The sequence below is a fragment of the Cannabis sativa genome, chromosome 8 (genome assembly GCF_029168945.1).
Source record: "Cannabis sativa cultivar Pink pepper isolate KNU-18-1 chromosome 8, ASM2916894v1, whole genome shotgun sequence".
NCBI classification, from domain to species: Eukaryota; Viridiplantae; Streptophyta; class Magnoliopsida; order Rosales; family Cannabaceae; genus Cannabis; species Cannabis sativa.
The window spans coordinates 21,466,675-21,492,893 of NC_083608.1; the positions used below are offsets into that span (position 1 = coordinate 21,466,675).

The 26,219-nt window shown below is 29.8% G+C and overlaps 3 protein-coding genes across 3 annotated transcripts; all 3 read right to left on the reverse strand.

Moving 5' to 3' along the window:
• Positions 1-2,265: 2,265 nt before the first annotated feature.
• On the reverse strand, positions 2,266-4,199 carry LOC115701160 (homeobox-leucine zipper protein HOX11). The gene is made up of 4 exons (XM_030628868.2): positions 3,670-4,199; positions 3,210-3,574; positions 3,027-3,106; positions 2,266-2,904 (listed from the first exon to the last, which is right to left on the reverse strand). The coding sequence occupies exons 1-4, from the start codon at positions 3,992-3,994 to the stop codon at positions 2,607-2,609; spliced, it is 1,068 nt and encodes a 355-aa protein (XP_030484728.2). The 5' UTR covers positions 3,995-4,199; the 3' UTR covers positions 2,266-2,606.
• A 2,529-nt stretch (positions 4,200-6,728) lies between these two features.
• Positions 6,729-9,234, reverse strand: LOC115699962 (uncharacterized). Its single transcript, XM_030627508.2, has 5 exons — positions 8,860-9,234; positions 8,520-8,765; positions 8,112-8,432; positions 7,904-8,002; positions 6,729-7,825 (listed from the first exon to the last, which is right to left on the reverse strand). Exons 1-5 carry the CDS (start codon positions 8,914-8,916, stop codon positions 6,995-6,997), a joined length of 1,554 nt encoding a protein of 517 aa, XP_030483368.2. The 5' UTR covers positions 8,917-9,234; the 3' UTR covers positions 6,729-6,994.
• Positions 9,103-12,541, reverse strand: LOC133030469 (uncharacterized). Its single transcript, XM_061103222.1, has 6 exons — positions 10,618-12,541; positions 10,326-10,506; positions 10,110-10,199; positions 9,923-10,013; positions 9,754-9,847; positions 9,103-9,599 (listed from the first exon to the last, which is right to left on the reverse strand). Exons 1-6 carry the CDS (start codon positions 12,539-12,541, stop codon positions 9,103-9,105), a joined length of 2,877 nt encoding a protein of 958 aa, XP_060959205.1.
• Positions 12,542-26,219: the final 13,678 nt, after the last annotated feature.

Here is a 26,219-nt window from a genome sequence, read left to right on the forward strand (position 1 = left end):
ATTCGTATATATTAAATAATTTGAGAGTGAGAAATATAATTTACTAAACAAGCTAACTCTATACCTAATTAGCGATGGGGTAGGTATCTATTATATGGGCTTCCCCATGAGATCATAAACTGTTTTGGCATATATGTACCCTAACTAATTAAGTGGCATGAATCTGGGTTGGTCACAAAGTTAATGCAATACCCACCTGGATTTGTTAGGTCACCGATGAAAATTATACTTTTGTTGGAACAATCATTCCATTTGTACTTTTTTTGTTTTAAGGGATTAGTACTTGTTTGATTATCTACCCTTCACATATACTTATAAGAGAAATGCTAAAGGGCACCACTGGTGCCTAGGGGTGTTCACAAAGTATCCGATCCAATCCAATCCGCACGATCCAATCCAATCCAATCCGCAAAATGCGGATATCCGCACTTGTGCGGATTGGATTGGATTGAAAAATCTAAAATCCGCACTTGTGCGGATTGGATGTTGTTTGACCTTAAAAAGTAACCGATCCAATCCAATCCGCACTTAATTATATATATTTTTAAAAAATTATAATATGTAATATATATTAATTAAAAAAAACACAAACTTCTAACTTCTTAATCTTTTTTTAGTAATATATTGAGTTGGTGTATTTTATTTATTTTGTAATAAAAAACACAAGAAAAATAATTCTTATTCACATAGACACATACACATAAAGTTTAAATATATATATATTTTAGCTTATTTATTTTAGTAATTAGATACATATATATTTTAGTGTAAATCTAAAAATAAGTATATATGTATATTGGTTTAATTTGTATATAAATAGAGATGGAAATAGATTATTATTAGAGATTAAAAAATAATAGTCTTTTTTTAATTTTTTTTCTATGAAATATTAAATAATTTATTATTAAAAAATAACCGATCCAAAATAACCGATCCAATCCGCACTATTGCGGATTGGATTGGATTGGATTTAAACTCTTATGCGGATCGGATTGGATCTAAAATATGAAATCCGCACTTAGTGCGGATTGGATGTTGTTTGACCAAAAAAGTGTGGATTGGATCGGATGAACACCCCTACTGGTGCCTAGCACCCTCCTACGTGTCAATATCGCTATTGGTACAATTAAGTATCGGGTCCCATATAGTTTAATATAATAATTTTTATAGAGTATCGCTAGCCAATTGCAAGTCGACACATTTAGAAGGTGCTAGGCACCACTGGTGCCCAATAGCAATACTCTACTTATAATTATACATATATATATATTTCCTCAAGTAGCAGTCTTGTCTGCAAAATTTAATGGCAGACGAAACATTTGAATTCACTTGTTGTAATAAAAAAAATAAAAAAAATAGTATAGGCTGTTTTTATTGTCCTAATATGTATCTTCATTATTTGGTCCGAAATTTGGGTAGCTGAGACTTAAAAAAAAAATATGTTCTTACATTTTATATAATATTGACTCAAATCTAACCTAACAATGAAAAGTCTAAATTTAATTAAAATGGAGTTTTGTTCAAGTTATTTGGGCGAGTCGTTTCAGTATAAAACCTAGCTAACTAATTTCTTCTCTTGTTTCCTAGTTTGAATGTTATTTTATAATCTCAAACGCTGTCAACATCAAACTCAAGAAAATAATATAAATATTAATAAAACTTGCGTTTTGCGTTTGGAATTTTATATTATCAGTTATCATTGTGAAGATATGAAACTCAATATAAATTGTTAATTATTAGGCTAAACAAATTGATATTAATATATTAGCCCAACTCCCAAGTTATATTAGTCTAATCTTATAATTTATATTATGAAGGTAACTTCTAAGCACTATTAATTGGCTCAACGGTGATTGTCGTTTATGTAACGATATTAATGTATTCCGCCAAATGGCAAAAATTAAGTGATGACTAAAAATAATGGAAATCCATTTGGTGGCAAATAATCCAACAAACTTTTTTAGAATATATCTTGTTCTCCAAAATATCTTATCCAATATTGAACTTCTTGTGTTTGGATTGTAGCATCATTTTCGTATGACTTCTAGTTTTTCATCATATATATATTTGTGATAATTAGGACTGAGTAGGGGATTCGAACTTGATTTTGTTTAACAAGGTAAAAGTTAATTAGTTTAACATAATTCGAAACAAATTATAATGATTTATATAGGAAGATAAGAAAGATACAGTAACATGTCACAATCGAAGCCGCGATTATAGGCAAATTATTTACCAAAAACAGAATAAGTTGTCACAAAATCGTAAATAAATAACATGTAATATTAATATTAATTTCATGTCATAACAAACAAAATCAATAAATATCCCAAATCCCTTAAAAGAACCAACAAATGTTTTTTTTTCTTTTTTCTTTCTACATTCAAAATTATGTCAACCTTCTCATCACTCGATCAACACTTTCAATTTCCCTCTTCAAAAAATTCATAACTAAAACTAGCTAAGAAGAGATTCAACGGGATTTAAGACAAAGATATATATTGGCTCAAAAACCAAAAGGTATATTTACAAAAATAAAAGATTTTTATATTTAAAAAAAAAACAAAATCGAAGTTCTATATAGTACGACTATTATTATAAGTTAACTATTGAAGATTTCCTGGAGCAGCTTTCCCAACTTGGCCATGAGGAAATCGGTGTTGAGTAGGTTTACCGGAGTTAGCGGCGGTTCCGGCAACGGTGACGGCACCAGAGGTGGCTACGCGCTCGCAAGAAGGACACATAGTGAGAGTGGTGGCCGGAAGTTGCATGTAAAAGGGTTGTGAGGTTTTCAAGGCTCTTAGTTCTTGAAGTTCCTTTTGTAATCTCCTATTCTCATCGGTCAACGTCTCACAACATCTTTTCAAGTACTCACAATCTACTTCCGTTTGTTTCAACTTGGTCCTGAGGAAAAGAAAAAAAAAACAAATATATTAATAAAAAGAAAATTTATTTTACCGAGAAAGTGTAATGAGCCAAATACCGAGAAACAAAGTTACATTAGTGAATTTGTTAATTATTATTACCTTGCTCTTCGGTTCTGAAACCACACTTCAACTTGGCGAGGACGAAGATTTAGCTGTTTTGCTAGCGCAACCTTTTGTTTCTGCAAAATATACATAAAAAGTTATGCTTGTATACTTTGAAAATATAAGAAATTATAACCAGAAGTGATAAGTATATATATAAATAGTTTGACTAGTACTTACGGGATTGAGGGTGCTGTGTTCTTTGAAACTTTCTTCAAGAAAAGCTGACTGTTCTTTAGAGAGCCTGAGTTTCTTCCGAGTTGACCCGTTCTCTTCATCGTCACTCGCTCTAGAACTCGCTCTCTCAGTCTCACACTCGATAATATTGTTATTACTATGATATTCTCTCTTGTTATTACTATTAGTTCTTATTAATCCACCTCCACTACTGCTACTTCTTACGCAAAAATCCATGTGAAAAGACGATAAAGTACTGTTTGGTGAAGATATTGTGACTCCATCTTCGGTCTCCTCCGGCTGGGTCGACCCGACCGCCGGTAAACGGTTCACGTCGAACCCTTTAGAACCCACTGGTTCAGATATCACTACATGACAAAAACAAAAAAGTAAATCTATAGAAGAAGGAAATTAAAAAAATCAGATATATGTAAGTGTTTGGTTGGTGGGAAAATATTCTTACAGTTATCGTTGAGCCAGGGAAAGCGAAGCTGTGAAGATGTGGATTGAGAACGGGGAACTGGAGCAGAAGGCAATAGATCAAGCTGAAGAGGAAGTTGGAGATCTGATGATGAAGAAACTGGTTTACTTGGATCGTGAATATTTTTTTTATCTTGATCTTGATCAGATGATGATGATGATCTTGAACTGAAAGCAGAGTTCCCCAAGGCCATGCAAAACCCTAGCTCGGACTGGTTATTATTATTATTAGTTATCTTCTGGGTGGCTTTGTGGAGAAATGAAAACGGCGTCGGATTTGTCTCGCCTAAGCTAAGGGCTAACTCCATTTTCTTTGACTGTAATAATAATAATATTAAGTAGAAAGAACAAAAGGAAGAAACCAGAGAAGGGTTTTCTTCTTCTTTCTTCTTTTTTCCAAAAGGTTTTGGTGGATATAGCTAAGTTGGTTGACGATGACTAAAATGTTTATGGAGAAAAAAGAAGGAAAATGAGGACTATAAAAAGAAGGTGAAGCACCCTATGATCAGCTCAGATCTTTTTGACGTGGAAAAGAAAAAATAAATAAAAAGTATATATTATAATATAATAATAAACAAATCATGAAGACCACCACACCCTCTTAAAATTTGATAATTTATTTATTTTTTTTTTTTAAAAAAAAAAAATCTCTTTCGAGGGGTGCTAATAAAGATTGACCGACAAAATCCAGGTTGACAAATGCACGTGAATCTATTTAATTATACCGCGGTTTATACATGAGATTGTATTCAAACAACAAATAAAATAATAATCAAATACAAAACAAATTTCTTTGATTTTATATGATTACTAGATTAAAAACTCTAAATAAAAATTAATTTTATTTGCAAGATAAGAACGTATCCACAAAATTTAATATCTTGATAATCTTTTGGCGTAACGATTATTTTTTTGGTGAGTGGAGAAAAGGAAATATAACTAATCATTTAACGTATGTATATATACCTAATTAATGCGGATGATGATGATGATTATGGAGATCGAGTATACAAAGTCGACAGAATGTTTTGTGTTATTTTCTTTTATTATATATATATATAGAGAGAGAGAGAGAGAGGGTATGGCATGTAAATTATTTGTATGGACCCAGTTGCCGCAGTTGAATAAATTAATTATTAAGTAATTGATGGGTAATAATATTATGATACGTGATTATGTTTCACTGGTTTTAATTTGTGAAATTATTGTGTTTCCTAACAAACTGAGGGCCACATTATTATCATCATAATATGTTAGCTAGCATGTGAAAGAAAATGATAGCTCTCATTCAACGGCTGGGATCACATGGGTCCCTCCCTGCCGAGTTATTATTGCCATCATCATGTTGATAATATCAAAGAGGAACGACTAATGTGTTTGGACCAAACGCAATACAAAATTATATAATAATGCTAACACTACTCACTGTTTGTTTTTGTTTGTTTTCAAATGATAACCAACTAACCAAAGCTTTTTGCAGTTTTAAAGTGCTCTGTCTATTTCTTTCTTTCTTTAACAAGTATTCACAATAATTTTTCTACTCTATTTTATAAAATATATTACTAAAATTCTATTTTACATTATACTTTTATGTATAGTTAACTTCTTTATAATACATTATTAAAAGTCTCCCTTTTTTAAAATTTTATTATTTATTAAAAATTTTATATAGAAGTTTAAGTAAATAAAAAAGTATTGATAAAATAAATGTAAAAAATCTTTTAACCCACTATAAATGTATACCCAAAATAACTTGTTGTATTTAGTTATTGTATCTTTTCATTTATGTATTTTAAAGTAGATTTTTTTTTTTGCATTTATATATACTAGTTGATTGTTACGTGCCAAGTCACGTAGTATTAGTTTTATTTAATATTTTAGTTTTTTATTTTAATTAATAATTAAAATATTATAATTATTTGAACAATTTGTTTTATAAAAATAAAATATGTGTCAGTAATTTAGTAAGTAAAACATAGTTGTGTTATAATAATGTATGTTTTTAATAGTAAAATGTACATTAATCTTCTAATTGAAAAAAGTTTTATTATCTCATTTCATATCTAATAATAGCTACACAACTATATATTTATAGACTTTCACATTCTTTGCAAATTACTAATAAGCACCAATAATATTTTCATATTCTAATATTTTTCAACCTTCTCCTCCTGTGGTAAAATTAAAAATAAAACTAAAAATATTTAAAAGATAAATAAAAAAAATTATTAATATTCTCCCAAGATAGGTTTGTTAGAGAGAGATGGGGGTAAGATGATTTTTTTAATTTAAAAGGAGATTATTAATATTTAAAAGATTGTTTAATTGTTTAGGTTTAATTATTGGGTTTATTTATTAACGGGAGATCAAACGTAATCGTTAAATTTAACAGAATATTCTTTTATTTTTTAAGTATATTCTGTTAAACCAAGAAATGCCGTTAGATAGGCACTTTTAATAATATATAAATATATGTAAATACATGGAGCAATTAAAATTGCTATTCAAATTTATATTGCAACTTACCCAGCAATAACGGAACAAACAAAGACTGTATAAATAAATAAAAAAAGAAAAGTGGTATATGTGATAATTTTTCTTTAAGGATTTTTTATTTATATACATTTCAAAATAATCTCCGTATACTATTTTTTAACTTGTTTTATTTGTTTTTATAGTTTGGGTTGCTTCAATAATTGTTTGTGGATTGCGATATAAATTTATAGGCTATGATTTAAGTTGCCACTACAACATTCAGGAGCAATAGCGGCGGGCCCCTCGGCCGCTATTGCTCCAGTTTTTGGCCGCTAAAGGGCAATAGCGGCGGACCTCGGCCGCTATTGGTCCGCCGCTATTGCTTGGCCGCTACTAATAGTATTAGCGGCCAAAAACTGGTTCCGCCGCTAATACTGTTAATAGCGGCGGAGCAATAGCGGCGGGACCCCGCCGCTATTGCTCTGTGTCAGTTTCGTGTTTCGAGACTGACACAGGGCAATAGCGGCGGGGTCCCGCCGCTATTGCTCCGCCGCTACAACACCAAATAATAAAAAAAAAATATTAATTATTTTTAAAATTAAATTATATTATATATAAATAAATAATTAAATATTTAATAAATAAATCTAATTAATATAATTAAAACAATTTAATTAAATATTTAATAAATAAATCTAATTAATATAATTAAAACAATTTAATAAAATTTATTAATAATTTAAAATTGTCTCCAAAGTAATTAACTTTAACATATTAATCCTAATAAAATATTGTCTCAAAATTAAACTAAATTATTACAAAACATAAATAAATTATTCATTAACATCTTCATTCAAGTCTCTAATTATGAAGTCTTGATCTGGATTATTTTCGGTACGAGTCCCCGAAGCCCGTGGCGGAGAAGGCACATACGCTTGGTCTGATGATAAACCCAGCGTCAAATTACCGAGCTCAGCTTGGTTGAAAATGGGAGTTGAAAAAAATTGGTTCTCCTGCGATGAACTCCCAAATAATCCAAAATCAGCAAAGTTTGAGCCGAGCGGAGGAGACTCTGACGGTGTTCGGTATAAGAACTGATTTCCCATTGGCGGAGCAGACTGTTGTTGCTGCTGAGGAAATTGCTGAGGAAAAGATTGGGGTTGCTGCTGCAAAAAATTTTCAAATTGCTGCTGTGACAAATTTTGGAATTGTTGTTGCGAGGAAGGCTGAAATTGTGGTTGCGTAGGAGGTTGTTGTTGCTGTTCCGGAGGAGCGGCATGACTCTGAGAAGACGAACCACCAGGCGACTGCGATTGACTATACGTTTGAACGAAATTGTCAAAGCGTGGGTTAAATATTTGGGCACGTTGTTCAGGCGTCAAATTACCCCCCCAAGTGGCACGCATAGCTGAGAATATATCTGCCATGGTGCTCATCATTTCAGTAGTTGGTTGGGGAGGCACCGTTGATTGAGTTTGAGGGATTGGTTTCTTTCCTTTGCCCTTGAGCCTTTTACCCACGCCTCTTTGATAGTCAGATCTTTGGCCTAGAACTGTTTCCATTACGTCAAACTGATAACCAGTATCAGATTCAGATTCAGTCCCAGTATCGCTCTGGGATTGTCGTTCAAGTCGCTTCCTATCAAGCTCCTTGATCAGTTCCTCCTATTTAAATCAAAATTATTAGAATATGTAATTAATATAAAATATAAATTTTAATAATAAATAATTTTAATCACTTACATAATCTTTTGCAGCTAATTCATTAACGAAATTTCCAGACGGTTTTTTCACATGGATCTCCTTCCATGCTTCAACTACATGCTCTCCAGGAGGACCCCCCTATACAAATATAAACAATTAAATTAGTTTATTATAAGAAAAAAATATTATTAACTATTAAAGAATTTTTTTTTATGAAACATTTAACAATTAAAGAATTAATACATACCATTCCGTGGCGTATGGACGCCAACGATTTTGTGCCTTGCGTTGTTGGATATTTCATTAGTTGCCGATTCGATTTATTTTTAGTTGAACGATTCAAAAATGCCTCGCTAACGAACAATTCGCAAACCGGTTTCCAAGTCTCAGTATTCAAGTAGTCAGGGGGGAATTTGAGAACTGTGTCCCAATCTTCTGGTTTTTTGTAATGTTGTTTGAAATGCTTGTGTCTGAGCGTCTTTCGCTCACTATACCGCTCCGCCATCACCGAATATAAAGTCCCCATAAGTAGGTCTCGGTGGGGATTCCCATCGATATCAAAGTAGTACTATGTAATAAAATAATTTAAAATTATGTTAATTTGTAAATGAGGACATAAAATTATTACAACCTTTAATAATTAAAAATCACTTACTCTGATTCGATTGAGCACTTGATCCTTGTATTGTTGGGGTACATCGGAAAAATTTAGATGACCACCCGGGCACAACATGCTCACTTGTTGGCCAAGAAATCGAACATAATTGCTGGCTTCAGTGCCAACTACTTTGCCGGTTTCAAGATCTACCTCCACCGGTAAGGGCTTACCAGCTTCTCTCCTTTTTTTTTTCGAGATTAGCGTTTGCGGCAACCCCACGACCCTTTCTGACCGGAGGTGGAACTATATATATTCGAGGGAAAAATAATTTTATTAGTAAATCATACATTCACTATTTATATTCAGAACAATTGTAGATTAGAAAAAATATGAAAACCTGCTTCGCAAGACGACGGTACCCTAGAAGGATCAGGGGGATCCCTGCCATCACCATCCCCACCGTGGTATGTCGCTAACGTAGCTGACATTTTACTTTACTTTGAAGACGGAAAAAAACGTAAGAATTCACAAATGTGAAACACATAATTGAAATATAAGTATTTAAAATGTTAATACGAAAGAAATTAAATATTCCTTTAATTGTAAAAAATTTTAGTAACAAATGTTTACAAAATAAAAGTTACACTGAAGAATCACTATCATTTCCATCATTCACTAAGTTTACATTTTCATCCTCTACATGTTCAACTAGTAAATCATCTACTTCTTCAGCAACATAATTCTCATCCAGTTCATTATTCTCTATCTCAGAATCCACTAAGCGATCGGACGATTCAACAATTACTGGAGGTTCATTCGATTGCATAATCAACTCTCCAAGATCAACTGTCAACACAAAATTGGCAGAGTTAGAATCACTAACAACATCTACATCAGTCTCATCTTCGTTGTCAGTAATGTCCCAAATTTGTCGATGGCTAATATCTTCAACAACCTTCCAATCGCGACCTCTGAGTGGATCTTCAAGATAGAAAACTTGCTTTGCCTGGTTGGCAAGGATGTACGGTTCATCTTGATACCAATGTCCACGAGTATTTATACTAGTTATATTATTTTCAGTGATTGTCTTCTTTCTTAATGGATTAGTGTTATACCATTTACATTCAAACAATGACACTGTAAATGCACCAGTATAAGATATAGTGATTACATCTTCAAGTGTGCCGTAATAATTAAACCCTTCTGTTCCAAAGAATAACACCACTATTTTGTGTCTTCCGCTTTTGGTCTCGCTTTGATGCAATAAACCGAACACCATTCACTACACAACCTTCGTAAAATGTTGCTAAGTAATCAGACCCGGAAGCGAGAGCGAGTAACTCATCACCATTTTGTAAAGTTCCAAGCTTGTGCAGCTCATATATCTAAATACATAAAATGTATTAATATGAGAGGAATATAAATGATTGAATTAAAACTTAACAATTTTGTCGTTATACCTTCTTGTGAAACCACGGACGGAAAGTTTGCCTATGCAAGGCATCGTGATTACCATTAGGATTTTCATGCTTGATCTTGTCCAAATGTTCACTGTGAAGTATGATAATGTCAAGATACGATAGAAGGAGATAGAAAATGAAAACTAAAAATTTAATAAAATAATTTATAAAAATGTAACAAACTTACTCTAAGTAAGCTTGGATTTCAGGAGAATTTTGAAGAATGTACCACTCAGCTTTTTCACGACTGGTATGATCAAGAGCCTTGATAAGTCCGCTAGTTAAAGGACGAGATTGAGAATTTAAAACGAGAGATAGCGACAAACGAAGGCGCATCTTCATTTCGATCAAGCCGATTAAATCTTGTTTCACACCCTTTAAAGTACATTGAACAAAAGGTTACCGCCTCATCGCAACATAACCTTCTGCAATTGACCCTTCAGGACGTGCCTTATTTCCCACATAATTCTTCAATTTTTTCATGTACCTTTCAAAAGGATACATCCATCTCATAAAGACCGAGCCACCCAATATCGCTTCTTCAGGCAAATGCAATACCAAGTGTATCATTATGTCAAAAAAAGCTGGAGGAAAAATCAATTCCATCTTGCACAATAACAGAATTAAATTATTTTGAGCATCCTCCATATCTTTTACATTTAGAGTTCTAGAGCATAACTGTCGAAAAAAATTACACAACTGAGTAATAGTTGTTGCAGTGTCACGAGGTAGAAATTTACGGACACCAACCGCTAGTACTCGCTGCATAATGACATGACAATCGTGGGATTTTAACCCAATAATGTTAGACTCATCTGGAGAAACTTTGCTCTTTAAATTTGAACAGAAGCCATCGGGAAACTTTATTCCTTTAACAAACTGACAAAAAAGTTGTCTTTTATCACGAGTCAAAACATAAGGAGCATGCGGTTTCATTAGCCTCCCATTCGCATCTTCATAAATCCACAACGATTCCCTAATACCCATCTTCTTTAAATCATGGCGCGCATTGGTTGTGTCCTTTGATTTATCATTATCCAAGATGGTTCCTAGGAGACTATCACACACATTCTTCTCAACATGCATGACATCAATGTTGTGTTTCAAAATATTCGTGCTCCAATACTCCAACTCGTAGAAAATACTTTTTTTCCTCCAATTACAATTTTCTGCAACTCTTCTACGTTTCACGCCCCCAAAATTTTCATGATGTCCGGGAATTTGGGGTTCGAGAGCATTAACTTGTGATAATATTTCTTCACAAGTAAATCGTCTTGGAGGAGGTCTTCTTTCAGCTTTACCATCAAATCGAGTATCCCTTCTCATTGCATGGTTACTTGGCAAGAACCTTCGATGACCAACATATGATGTCTTCCCGATCACTCGAATGGATGTCGTGTCTTCATTACAAGTAGGGCAAGCTTTATAACCTTGACCACTCCACCCAGACAAGCTACTACGAGCAGGAAAATCATTCACTGTCCACAAAAGCGCAGCACGCATGGTGAACATCGAGTTGGTCGAACTATCTCTTGTTGCTACCCCATTATTCCACAACTCCTTTAATTCATCCACCAAAGGTCTTAAAAATATATCCATGTCTTTACCTGGAGATTTTGCACCAGGAATTAGGGTAGAGAGCAAAAAATAATTATCTTTCATGCATAACCAAGGTGGTAGATTATAGTTAGCCAACACCACTGGCCACATGCTGTATGCAAGACTCATGTTGCCAAATGGATTAAATCCATCCGCAGCTAACCCAAGTCGAACATTTCTTGGGTCCCTTGCAAACTCGGGATGTTTTGCATCAAAGTCTTTCCAAGCTAAACCATCGACCGGGTGTCGCAACACCCCATCATCTTTTGATTTTCCAGTATGATGCCATATCATGCTTTTCGCTGTAATCCTCGAACTATATAATCTTTTAAGTCGAGGTGTCAACGGAAAGTATCGCATGACTTTGCAAGGAACTTTTTTTCTTTTCCTGTTTTCGGAAGTAACCCAACGACTAGTTCCGCAAACTGGACAAGCCTCCTTGGATGCATTCTCCTTATAAAATAAGCAGCAATTATACAAACAGACATCGATATTATCATAACCCAAGCCTAATTTCTTCAATCTCTTTTTTGCCTCGTAGTAAGTTGATGGAATATTATTTTCCTTCGGAAACGCAAACTTTAAAAGCTTCAATAATTCTTCAAAGATGTTATTAGGAATTTTTCCCCTAACTTTTAAATGCAATAGCTTTGCTAAAAAGTTAAGAGATGAAATCCAATCACAACCGGGATACAATTGAGCTTCAATTTCCTCAAATAAGTCATCAAATTGTGGGTTTGTGGTTGGTTGTTCATCTTCTCCTTGTGGTTCCTCAGTCGTCGAAGGAAAGAAGTCTTCTAAAATAGGAATCATTTCATCCTCTGATTCAACATCAGCAACTGCTACATCAACGACGACATCCTCAGGCTCCCCGTGATAAATCCACTTATCATATCCTTGCATAAAACCTCGATCAAATACGTGTGCTCTAACCCTATCTATTTTTTCAAACCTACTATTTATACATCTCACACAAGGACATCGTATTCGTCCATCACAATCCTTATGTTCTGATGCCATTGCTAAAAAGGCTTGTAGACCATTCCAAAATTCATGGCAACCACGATTTCTGATTTTGGTCCAAGACTTATCGATTGTCGCCATCTACAATTTCGACGACAAATGAAGTATTAAATATTTAAATTTTTGTAAAGTCTTATGAAATTTTATGAGTACAAATTTTATGATATTTTTTTGTAAATATAATGATAAATATGAATTATTATTGTTCTTTATTATTAATTTTTGAATTTTTGTAAAGTCTTATGAAATTTTATGAGTACAAAAGTTATGATATATTTTTTTAAATATAATTATAAATATGAATTATTATTGTTCTTTATTATTAATTTTTAAATTTTTGTAAAGTCATATGAAATTTTATGAGTACAAATTTTATGATATATTTTTAAATATAATTATAAATATAATTATAATTATAAATTTTAAATTTTTGTGTTATTTTTATTATTCATAAAAAAATTAATTTATTTTTTAAATATAATTATAAATATGAATTATAATTGTTCTTTATTATTAATTTTTGAATTTTTCTAAAGTCTTATGAAATTTTATGAATACAAATTTTATGTTATATTTTTAAACATAATTATAATTTTAAATTTTAAATTTTTGTGTTATTTTTATTATTCATAAAAAAAATAATTTATTTTTTAAATTTAAATAAATATAAAATAATTAAATTTTAAATAAATTATTATTTTTTGAAACTTAAAATTAATTATCAAAATTTAAACTAATTATATTATAAAAAAAATTATTTTACATATTACACTATAAAAATTCATTAAATTACTAAATTTTAAATTTTTAATTTTTAAATTTTTACCACCTTAAACTAAATTTGTTTTTTAAATTAAAATAAATATAAAATAATTAATTTTTACCACCTTAAAAATACATAAAATTCCATTAACATATTTTTTCTTAAAAACTTACATAAAAATTTGATAATTTAATTACAATTATTATTAAAATTAAAAAAATTATTTTTATTTAACTTTTTAATTTTCAATATTCAAATTTTTATGTAATATTATACTAAAAATTTTAGGCTAAAATTATACCAAATAATTTTTTAACTATCCTAAAAATTTTAGGCTACAATTATACCAAATAAATTAAATCAAATAAAAATTACAATATAACAACAAAAATAACAAAAATATATACTTTCAATTCCAACAAATAAATTAAAAAAGTAAAAAAAAAATTACAACAATAAAATAAATATATAAATTTTATAAAGTATATTTATTTAGTATATACACTCACTAAAATTATATATATTAAATTTACATATATATAAACATAAAAAATATATATTATATATAATATATAAAAAAAAAATACATTACATAAATAAATATATATATATACAGTAAAAAAATATATATTATAAAAAATACATATTATATATAATATATATATATACAGTGAAAATATATACTAATATAAAACATAAAAAATATATATATACAGTGAATATATATATAGAGAAAAATATTTATATATAGATAATATACAAATAAATAAAATAATAAACACCCAAATAAATTATATAAATACACAAAAAATATATATTTACCGTACTTTATATATATATATATATAACAATTAACATATAATACAATATTTATACACAGAAAACATAAATAATATATATATACAGAAATATATATATACAGAAATAAAATATATAATACAATATATATATATACAAAAAAAATAAAAAAGTAATACCCAAACAATATATATATACACATATTATTAATTATACACCAAAATACACAATATACACAATATACACAATATACATATACAGATCTATCACAAAAACAAAAAAAAATCCGATCTAAACATAAATATATACCCAGATTATAAATCAAAATGTGCATACAAATACAAATCTAAAACCTAAAACTATAAGATTACAATATGCATACAAATACAAATACCCAGATTATAAGATTAAAAAAAAAAACATACCAAAAAACGTCGGGAGTGCGTGGGGATGTACTGTTGGTGCGTCGAGATGGTGGTGCGCCGGGGTGGTGGTGCGCCGAGTGGGGTGCTTCGGGGTGGGGCTGATGGTGGGGAAGGGTCGGATTTGGGGGAAGAGGGGTAAAGGGGTTTGAATTTTGAAATGAAAGAAAAGTTGGAGAAGTGGGGCTGATGGGGGTATTTATAATATGTGTAGCGGCGGACTATTAGCGGCGGGGGTCCGCCGCTAATAGTATTAAAATTAAAAAAAATACTATTAGCGGCGGACCCCCGCCGCTAATAGTCCGCCGCTAATAATTTGAAATACATGAGCGGGAATTATCCCGCCCATTTATTAGCGGCGGAGTATTAGCGGCGGGCTCCGCCGCTAATACTAATAGCGGCGGACCAATAGCGGCGGGCCCGCCGCTATTAGTATTAGCGGCGGAGCAATTGCGGCGTACTGCCCGCCGCTAATGATATTCAAAAAAAAAAAATGTTGGCCAACTATTAGCGGCGGACCCCACCCTCCGCCGCTAATACCCCTCTTATTAGCGGCGGAGAGGGCCCGCCGCTAATAACCCCGCCGCTATTGGTATTATTTGTTGTAGTGTGCTCTGTATATTTTCGTATAAATAAAATGTATAAATGAAAAACTCTATAATTATGAGAAATGTTAAAGGTTACCTATGTCTGACATCTTTTTGAAGTATAATATTATTATTAATGCAATTTAATATCGAGTCTCTCACTTATTTTACTTTTATAAATAGGCGAATTAGGATTTTTGTCCTCTGAACTTTGACACGTACCAAATCATGCTCCCTGAACTTTTAAGGTCGTTAAAAATGTTCCCTGAACTATTGAGATTGTTGGATTTAATGATTTTGTTCCAATTTTAGTAAAAAAGTTTAACATGGATGAAAGTTTAGGGGTTATAATTTAGTACATGTCAAAGTTCGAGGAGTATAATTTGGTAGTCTAGGGAGCATGGTTTAGTACATAAACAATCACTGAAATAGTAAAATTGAATGAAATTAGACAAAAGTCCTTAAATCTAATAATTTCAATAGTTCAAGGGACATTTTTAATGACCTTAAAAGTTCAGGGGGCATAATTTATTACATGTCAAAGTTAGAGGAGCAAAAATCATCCTTATAAATATTAGGATAAATTGGGGTATAAATACCTAATATTTCAAATTTTATGCATTTAAATACCTAATGTTTACTTTTGAAAGCAAAAATACCTAATGTTACAATTCTCTTACACCGTTACCACAACTTCCGTTAACTCATAAATATGAACACGTAGAGGATTCAGATGTATTACATTTATTTTTTTTATTTTAAACCTTAATATTCTTAGTATTAGAAACTAAATGCTACTTATTTTTTTAAAAAAAAATAGTTCTCATAACAATTTTCACATGATATTGGTACTTCAATTCGATAATTATGTTCCATATACTGCACTGGTTCACTTAGCTGTGGTAATTTGGTATTACATCTCATTTTTTTTTTTTTTTGAAACAAGTAGCATTTAGTTTTTTATATTAAAAATATTAAATTTTAAAATAAATAAATAAATATAATGCTTTTGGGCCTTCCATGTGTCTAAATTTATGAGTTAATGGAAGTGATAGTAACGGTGTAAGAGAATTGTAACATTAGGTATTTTTACCTCCAAAAATAAACATTAGGTATTTAAGTGTATAAAATTTAAAACATTAAATATTTATGCCGTAATTTACTTTAAATATTATAAAGAATCACTAACCAAGATAACCCTTCATTGTGATACTTAGAGTAGCTCCAATGCTAGTTATTCACCAAGCCTTTGTCAGTCTAAGAAAAGTAATCTTGATTGCTTGACCACTAAGAAAAAATTGTGTGGGCTACTGCAATTGCTACTGTCAAGCAATGGTAATTGAATTATTTTTTTTATTTTTTTGTAATTTTTCTATCAAAAAAGTGTATTAATATAATATTTAAAATATTAAAAGTAATTTAATAATATATTAAATAATAGAGTGTGGATCCATTCTCTAAAATTGCTTAACAATTGAATAATTTTAAGATTAAAGTGGTCAAAAATAATGTGAATGAAAAAAAATATATATAATATTTTACGGTAATATATAAATTGTTAACTATTTTTTAAAATATCTGTATTAGAATTGCTCTTAAGCAGCATAAATACCTGGTAACAATACTCTATAATTATAATTAGAGAAATGCTAAAGGGCACCACTGGTGTCTAGCACCCTCATACGTGTCAATATCGCTATTGGTGCAATTAAGTATCGGGTCTCATATAGTTTAATATAATAATTTTTATAGAGTATCGCTAGCCAATTGCAAGTCGACACATTTAGAAGGTGCTAGGCACCACATGTGCCCAATAGCAATGCTCTTATAATTATAGTGTAACACATTTTGAGACTATGATGGATGGATGAAGAGTTAGACCACTGACTCACCAACTAGAAAAATGTAACTTTACCAACTCCTAGTCCACGTGTCATCTAGTAACTGGGTGGAGAGGGGAAAGCTAAATACTAGTCTTATATTCGGGAAGTATTGAAAAGAATGATATTAATGCATGTTTGAACAGAAGATTAAAAAAAAAAAAACAGAAGAAGCTAGGAAAGCATAGAAGTAGAGAGAGAGAGTAGCAATCGTGGGATTAGGATGGAGATTTGACCATTTATAATATGTTTTAGTTAGGCAGACAAAGCGACCATGTTTTACTATTTCAAGGAGAGGTCTTTTTTAGTATTTTTCTCCTTTTGTGGTTTTATGGGGGCATGTTGCTTTTGTGTCTTTTAAGTAGCTAAGCTAAAGGAAGGGTATATGTGCATAGATTAGCTAAGCTATAGCCATCAAACTTCCTTGAAACTATCATAAAAGGTCACCACATAAATGGTATCCAATGGACTCTCCATTATATATGCTTCTTCGCCTCTATCAACTCATCAATTCATTTCAACTCCAAAATAAAATAAAATACGGACCTTTCCTCTCTGTAGTTATTATTACATTATTTAGTTTTCTTTCTTTCTTTCCTTTTCCTTTTTTATTTTTTGTTAAGAAAATGGCATTTCTTGATAACCGGACCAAAAAAGTATGAGTTTTTCAAAACTATGTGTTACTTATTACGTGACAATTTGATTGTCGGGCATTGACTATATTTTTTCTTTTCTGTAGTACTTGTTAATTATTATTAGCTAATTAGATAAATTTTTAGTCCATCAACTTTAATATATATATTAATTATATTTATTTTTTGTATTTTTTAAATTATTAAAATTTCCTACTAAATTATTAAATTTAACAATTTTTATTTAATTATTTCATTTATTTTTATTATTATAGCGATTGTTTATATATTAAATTATTTTTTTAAACTTCAAATTTATTAAATTATATTTTTTGAACTTTAACATGTATTAAATTGTATTCTTAAAATTTTCATTTATGTTTGATTTTCTTTAATAAAATTAAACAAAATCTAAAAATTTTAATAATTCTAATTTTATTTTTATTAATTTAAAAAATTTCAAAAATATAATTTAAAATAGGTCAAAATTTAAGAGTGAAGATTTAAATTAACCATTATTATTGGAAAGGATATGTAGCTAGTTGGTTATTGAACTTTTAAGATTTATAATAAAGAATATATTTAGGGGATGTAATTGTAGAATATTATTGTTGGATACACATATACATATATAGTTATTTTAAAAGTGGTGGTCCAACGCGCGTGGGATAGCTTTTGGTAAACAGGTAGTAATTAAAATACGCATCTAGAGGATGTGACCAGGTCAGATATGTCATGCTTTTGGGATCATTGCAATAATTGAAGTCATGCAGGCTTTAATGATAGGTTGGAGAGATATGTATATATATTGAATGAATTATTGGGTGGGACCGCTTCTTTCATAACCTTGGGACATATAATGTATCATCCCTAATCACCATTTTGACAATCATAAGGTTTACAATTTTCTTTTCTTTCTTTGCTGAATTAGCCACCCTAAATAATTGGGTATTTGACACGTGGCTTCATCATTACTTTTTTAATGTGTTCGTACCCTTTGCATTATTACAAATCAGGTCATTTTTGTATAAATTATAATAATAATAAAAAGATATTAAAATTAATTATAACTAACAGCGTAATTATCTTGTCTTATGCTTAATTAAATCTTTTATACTTTTTGGAATACGGACATTGTATTTGCTGTGCAAATACCTTTATGATGAGAACCCAATTTAGCTTTTGATTCAAGTATGCCAGTATGGGCAATCAGAGAAATTTAAAGAAGAGAATTATATATATTTATATGAATAGTGATCTATTTGTTTGGACATTTAAAGTTTTCATATGAATACAACAGTAGAGCATATATATAATATCAAATGGAAAGAATAAACAAAGAAAGATAACTGCCAGTAGACTGTTTCATATAATTTTTATTCTTATAATATTGTCATATTGGTGTATGATATATATACACATATCCATTCTCAATTGGTAAGAAATATCTTGCTCCATTATACATATCAATCTATTATAAATCTGAAATGGAGTTTTTTCATTGCTTCTTTTTCTTTTTCAATTATTATTATATTTATAATAGCATTTATATGAAAAATTACATTTAATAAATGAGTTGCTCGGTTGCTCCCACTTACGCTTAATGTAAACTAAAATAATATTATAATAAAAAAAAGTTGAAGCTTGTGAGCCAATTGGTTTCGTTAATATAGTGGAATTAATCGTGTTTGTTTTCTTTTTCATTTCACCATTGCATATATAGTATATACCACGCACGCACCACATTTTATAAATAATTAATAATATTAATTTTATAATAATTATTTAATAAATTAAAATATATCAAATTTTAATAAACACGTTATTTTATAAGTAGGCTTTTGAATTAATAATTTATTAATATAGGTATTAAAAACAAAGTCATTTTTTTTAATATATGTTTCATTTCATGTCCATATTTAATGATATATTCTTATTTATTTATTATTTGATAATATTTATTAAAAATACTATCATTCTTCTCATAACTTCTCTTTTTTTCTTCTCCCTCTCCCTCTCTTTCTCTAAAAGTTCTTAAAAATTACTCTCAAATTAGGACTCAAAATTGTAACAAAAAGTAAGAGCTTTGATATTTTTTAAAAAGAAAAACAGATGCTGAGATTTAGAAGTTCTCTAAGGCAAAATAAAAGAATGATGCAAAAAAACTTTTGTACATCTCTCTCATTTCAAATCATATACACCAAAACAAGTTTTTGCATTGTTTTAATGACTTTGCCATTATAGAACTTTTGAGTTTCAACCGCTCATTTTTTCTTTTAAAAGGAAATAACAAAGCCCTTAATTTTTGTTATTATTTTGGTCTTTTAATGAGTAACTTTTAAGAACTTTTAGAGAGAGAGATAGAGAAGAACAGTAGAGAAGTGACGAGAAGAATTATAGTATTTTTGATAAATAATTATAATAGAATAAATAAATATAGTAATAATATTAAATATGGATATAAAATAAAATAATAACACATATTAAAAAAACGACTCCACATAAAGTTGTTTTTAATATCTTTGAGTCAGTTTGGAACTCAAAATTAGACTGGAAAGCATTAGATTAGATTGGAATGGACAGAACAAGACTGAATTATACTGAAAGTAATCTTGTGTTTGGTAATTAAAAATAGAGTACTGGACTATTTTATTTATTTTTTAAAAAAAATGAAAAACTTAAATTAAAATAAAACTATACAATAATAAATAAATAAAAATGAATAACTTTTAGAAAAAATAAAAAATAATTAAATGTAAAATAAATTAAAATAATATATGATATATAATTAAATATATACAGTAGAACCTCTATCCAAGAATACACTTGGGACCAAGTAAATTATATTCTAATTGAGAGGTTATAACTAAATAGAGTTATACTAGAAAAAAAAATTAAAAAACCAAAAAATATCAACGTAACAATAATAACAATAAATAATCATTAATACTATACCATAATAGAAATATTTTAGAGTAAATATAATATTCATACATGTATTATAATTTAAAATAAAATTATTAATTTTACATAAATAAATTTACAAAATACATATATATATATATTTTATTAAGATGTAATTATTCTTATATAGAGGTATACTTTGGTAATACGGGACTTAAAAAATATATAACTAATTACAATTTAGAGGTTATTCTTATTTATAACTGGCCCAAATTGGGATTTGATTTTTTTATAACAAATTAGAGGTTATTCTTGAATAGAGTATTCTTAAATAGAGGTTCTATATAATAAAATGATTTATGATATTTTAATTTAATAAATAATTAAAATATATAGTAAAATAAAAATCGTTGAATAATATAAAATTATTTATGCCAAATAATAATCACATTTATTATAAATATTAATTTTTTTAAAATATTGATATAAATTTTCTAGTAATTTAAAAAGAATATATAATTTTATTATTATATTGTTTATCTTTGTTATTTTAAATTTTGAAAGCTTATATATAATAATTTAAAAGAATAGGTTTTTGATATTAATCTATAAATAAAATTTTTAATAATTCTTTCATTTAAATTTTTATTAAATTTAAAATATGTTGACAAAATCAAAATTTTAAAAAAAACCTTGTTGGATGAGATTATTTATCCCACCTTGTTGGATGAGATGAATAATACAAAGATGGGATTAGCTGAATTAGTTATTCAGACTTTCAGTATGTCCGTGTGGACAAATTAACCTATTTGATCCCGTCCAATTTTACGTACCAAACGGACTTATATGTATTATCAATATTGTGAGACTTTCTAACTTCAACACTTATAAAGTAGCGTTTGGTTGGAAGGAATGAAAATATAAGAATGAGAATGAGAATAGGAAAGAATGTAATAAAATTTAAAATGCATAAAAAAAATTATTATATAAATTTTTTCTCATCATGCATTGGAATGGTCTTTTTTTCTATTTCAAAATGAAATTGTCATTCAACCAAAATAGTGGAAAGGTTATTCCATTGGAATGATATTCCAACACTTTAATATACAAACTAAATAAAGGAATGGAATGGAGATTGTTTCCTTTCCTTTCTATTCAATTTCATTACTTCTAACTAAACGCCACCTAATGTTTATATTTAGTCTATTATAAAAGTAATTTTTCTAGGGAAATTGTGATCGCGAAGAAAGTTGAATGTATACAACTCTTGAAAGAAAAAGAATTATTTAATAAATTATTTTCAGTAGAATTATAAATATATTATTTATAAATGAGTAATAAATAGAAGGTCATAAAATAAGTTGTAAGAGCATCATAAAGCAGTAAGCTGGCTGCTATACCAATATTATTGGTCTTTATTAACTTGTCAAACAAAGATGAGGCAATATTATAATAGCAATCTTAATTTCTAAGATTAGGCTCTGACTTATTATGACCCTACTTTATCAATATAAAAAACCAATCTACCTACTTGTCATAAAATATCCAATTATTTTATCATGGAATAATTCATGGCATGAGGTAATTCATCATTTGATTTAAATTATTAGAGTTCCTTGATTACTCATTGATCATCAATGTGTTGGTCATCATAAAGTAATAGAAGATCAAAGAAAACTCTATACATACGTACCTGAAAAAAAAAACTACGCTTACAGTACGTATTATTCTCAAAATTTGAACTAAATCTTCAGCTAATTAATTGCCTGACTTCGTCGCTTTAGATTAAAATTTGGGAAATATATAAAAATTAAGTTAATTCATTACTGCCTAGAAAATAAATAAATAATTGAAATAGTCAAAAACAAAGAGCTTGTCAAGAGAGTCATGATTTTTATTTAAAAGTATGACTAAATTTCCACCATTTTCCTGGACTATGCATTTATATAATTGACGTTCTAAATTAGTCATTACGATTATTATTCTTTGAATGTAACTAACTACGATCCAAAGTACTAACTGTTATATATATATATACGGAAATAAAGAAAAATAGCCAAAATTAATAATTGAGATCCAATAATAACCATTATATATATATATTATTTTGTTCTATTCCCAGTTTTGTCATTTTATTCAGTTCCAATAATTTTCTAAAATATGAGAACGCAACAGCTCCAGCCGACTTTATCCTAATGCGTTTCTATTTGAAAATAGAGAAATTAATTTAGAAATTATTATAAATAGGGAATGAGATCGAGTCAACAAAAATATACTAATTGTTTCACAAAAAAAAACAAAAAAAAAAAAAAAAAACAAAAATTTACTAACTAATTGTGTGTAGTAGAAAACTATTTAAAGCAGTATCGTATAATTATAGATAGGGCAATGTTATGTACGTCTATACGTACTTAGATGTATATTATATATATTATAGATAATAGTAAATAATAATTAAAGAAGAGGCTGGTGGTGGGACAAAGTCACGTGAAAGGAGCGTGAGTATGATAATGATGGAAGATGGGAGATGGAAGTCGTAGTCAGAGGATTGACGTAAGAATTGTACTGTCGTATATTAGCTATAGCTAGGGTTATGGGCGCGAGGCAGATCGTAATGTTGGAACCAAAGACTATAATACAAATTTAAGAAGAAAAAATAAAAATAAATGAACTTTAAAGAAGCCAACCAAATACAAAACGCAACCATAAATAATAATAATAATGGCGGTGAGCTAAGAGATCGATCGATATATAATAATCATAATAATAATAATATCATCATTGTGTATATAATATACATGTACACTTGGTAACTACATGTATATAATACATATATACATATTTATGGGACCCAACCCAAGGAAAGCGACACAGTGTTGAGGCCAGAGGGGACATTATATACAATAGCAATCATTTGTTCGTCGGATCTTATTAGGTCTCTTCTGAATTATCTGAACATAATATATGTATAATTTCTTTCTCTCCCTCTGTGTGTGTGTGGTGATGATCATATATAAACAATGATTATTATTGTTATTATTTTTTTATATTTTGGATTTACAAGACGATAACATTATTTTGTATGATGCGCATTGGACAGAGAGTTGCAGCACTGCAAAGCCATGTATGTATATAGTGTACAGTCCTTGAATCAATCCCTCCCCTGATAATGATCTATCATAGTCATAATAACTCATGCTTAAGTAGGTCCCCTTAATTTTTTCAGTTTCATTGTTAATTGATTAGTATTTCCACACCTATTAATAAGTAAATAAAAACAAAATATATTATTAATATTATTTGTTGCTTTATTTATTAGTATAATATATTTTAGAACATTGCGAGGAGGAATTTTCCTCGTATTCTTGTGATTGGTTAATAATATTCTTTAAAAGTTATTGTATTAAAATATATGAGACTTGATACTTAGTTGGACCAATAATAATATTAACAAATAAGAGGGTGCTAAAGGGCACCAGTGGTGCCTAGCACCCTCCTACGTGTCAATATCGTTATTTGTCTAACTAAGTATCAGGTCCCATATAATTTAATATAATAGCTTTTAAGAAGTATTGCTATCCAATTGCAATGCGACATGTCGAGAAAGTGCTAAGTACTAGTACCTAATAGCAATGCTCTTTATATGTGTACATGTTTGTGAGATATTAATAAACTATAAATCTTTCTACTATATGCTACTCTACACTAAAAAAAAATTATTGTATGCATTAACTTTTTCTATTTTCATAGTTAAATAAACAAACTAATTAAATGGAATAACGCTTGTGTCAATATCAAAAGCCAGACGAGCAGGAAGCGCTCATTTCATCTAGTTTGAAGCTTTGTTATTTTAAAGCAATAATCTTATATGCTTAAAACAAATTAATCAAACCAAAATTACAACTCAAATTAATAACTCGCAAAATTTCATCATCATCGGTAATTGATTATTTGCAAGCAAAGAATTCAATCTACAAATCTGAGGTTGGATTTTGCAGCAATTAACTTGAAGGCCAACTTTGATGGCAACTATAATTTACTAGAAAGTAGTGATCATAGGCATATATATATACACTTAGTAGTTTTACATCTTTTTTCACAGAAAGAAAATCTTAAGTTAAATCTCTCTTTGACTACAAGATGGCTAAGTGGGCTTTTACTCATCATTTAAATAGTTCTATTTCGGTTTTCTTCTTACCGGAGAACTTATTTTATAAGAACCGAGAGGTCTAACTATTTCGTTTTATGATAATGTACTTCATTTCAAAAAAAAAAAAAATCTCAAACAATTAAAAAAAACAAAAATATACCTAGCTTTGACTATTTTGGATAACAATACCAACACTACAACATGCACTTGGTGTTATGACCAATAAATATGCATCCACATTGATTTTGAGAGTGTTTGGAGCTAGAGAGTGCAATATATTCAAACATTTCATCTTGAAAATCTTTTAGCAATTTCTTGCATATTATTTTACAAGCTCTCGATCTTTCAAATTTACAATCATTTTGTTACCTATAGAATTCATTAGCTCGATAACATCGTATTGGAAATAGTGAAAAGGGACTATTACTGTTAAAGCATATAGTGTCTAGGCATAGAAAGCAGTGCCTAACAACCAACCATGAAACTATGTTTGGTACGTATAGTATATATACTAGCCTGGTATGAAGTTTATCTATTCTCAAGATGAAGTATATAAGGATCACTCAGTTAACTTTTTAGAGCATGTATAGTGACAAATTCAGGATTTAAATTGAGTGGTGTTATGAAAGAGAGAAATGGAAAGATAGAAAGATGAAAGAGAGAATGTAAAATCTGTTGAGAAGCTTTGTTAAGAAACAGAGTGAGAAGCTGATATTTATATATGTAAATATAACAGAAAGAGTACAACCAACCCAATCCTAACTAACTGACTAACCCCTTAACAGAAAACCAATAACAGTTTTAACTAACTGTGTTTGGTATCTCTAACATCCCCCCTCAAGTTACACTCATTTGCTTTGAGTGTTCACTTGTCCCTTAAATAATTGAATTGAGGATTGTGAAGGGGCTTTGTAAGAATATCAGCAACTTGATAGTTTGAGTCGACATATCGAACTTCCAACTTGTTTTCCAACACTCTATTTCGAACAAAATGAACATTGATTTCGATGTGCTTTGTGCGGGCGTGGTACACTGGGTTGGAAGCCAAGGAACCAGCACCTAAATTATCACACCAGAGGACAGGAGTATGCACAGAAGGAATGGACAACTCGTGAAGGATGGATTCCAACCAAATTAACTCGGATGTTGCAAGAGCAAGAGCTCTATATTCAGACTCAGTACTAGACTGAGCGACTACAGACTGCTTTTTGGAACACCAGCTTACGAGATTGGAGCCTAGAAACATGCAATATCCAGATGTTGATTTTCTGTCGTCACTGCACCCAGCCTAGTCAGCATCAGAGTATCCTTGAAGGCTGAAATTTGAGGAGGCAGTGAAGGATAAACCAATGTTTGAAGTACCAGCTAAGTACTTTAGGATGCACTTGCGAGCACCCAAATGATCAATCGTAGGAGCTTTAAGATACTGGCTCAATTTGTTTACAGCGAAAGCAATATCTGGCCTTGTCATGAGTAAGTATTGAAGTGCACCAATGACACTTCGATACTGTGTTGCATCAGCTAGGGGTGTGCCTGAGG

Coding starts and splice junctions, on each gene's coding strand:
- LOC115701160 (XM_030628868.2), bottom strand. CDS start 3,994: ATGGAGTTAGCCCTTAGCTTAGGCGAGACAAATCCGACGCCGTTTTCA. Junction 3,575..3,669: donor TCCCTGGCTCAACGATAACT/GTAAGAATATTT, acceptor TTTGTCATGTAG/TGATATCTGAACCAGTGGGT. Junction 2,905..3,026: donor TTTCAGAACCGAAGAGCAAG/GTAATAATAATT, acceptor TCTTTTCCTCAG/GACCAAGTTGAAACAAACGG.
- LOC115699962 (XM_030627508.2), bottom strand. CDS start 8,916: ATGGTGATGGCAGGGATCCCCCTGATCCTTCTAGGGTACCGTCGTCTT. Junction 8,433..8,519: donor AAGTGCTCAATCGAATCAGA/GTAAGTGATTTT, acceptor TTTATTACATAG/TACTACTTTGATATCGATGG. Junction 8,003..8,111: donor CGTCCATACGCCACGGAATG/GTATGTATTAAT, acceptor ATATTTGTATAG/GGGGGTCCTCCTGGAGAGCA.
- LOC133030469 (XM_061103222.1), bottom strand. CDS start 12,541: ATGGCATCAGAACATAAGGATTGTGATGGACGAATACGATGTCCTTGT. Junction 10,200..10,325: donor GGTTATGTTGCGATGAGGCG/GTAACCTTTTGT, acceptor TCCTTTAACTAG/CGGACTTATCAAGGCTCTTG. Junction 9,600..9,753: donor CTTAGCAACATTTTACGAAG/GTTGTGTAGTGA, acceptor GTGCATTTACAG/TGTCATTGTTTGAATGTAAA.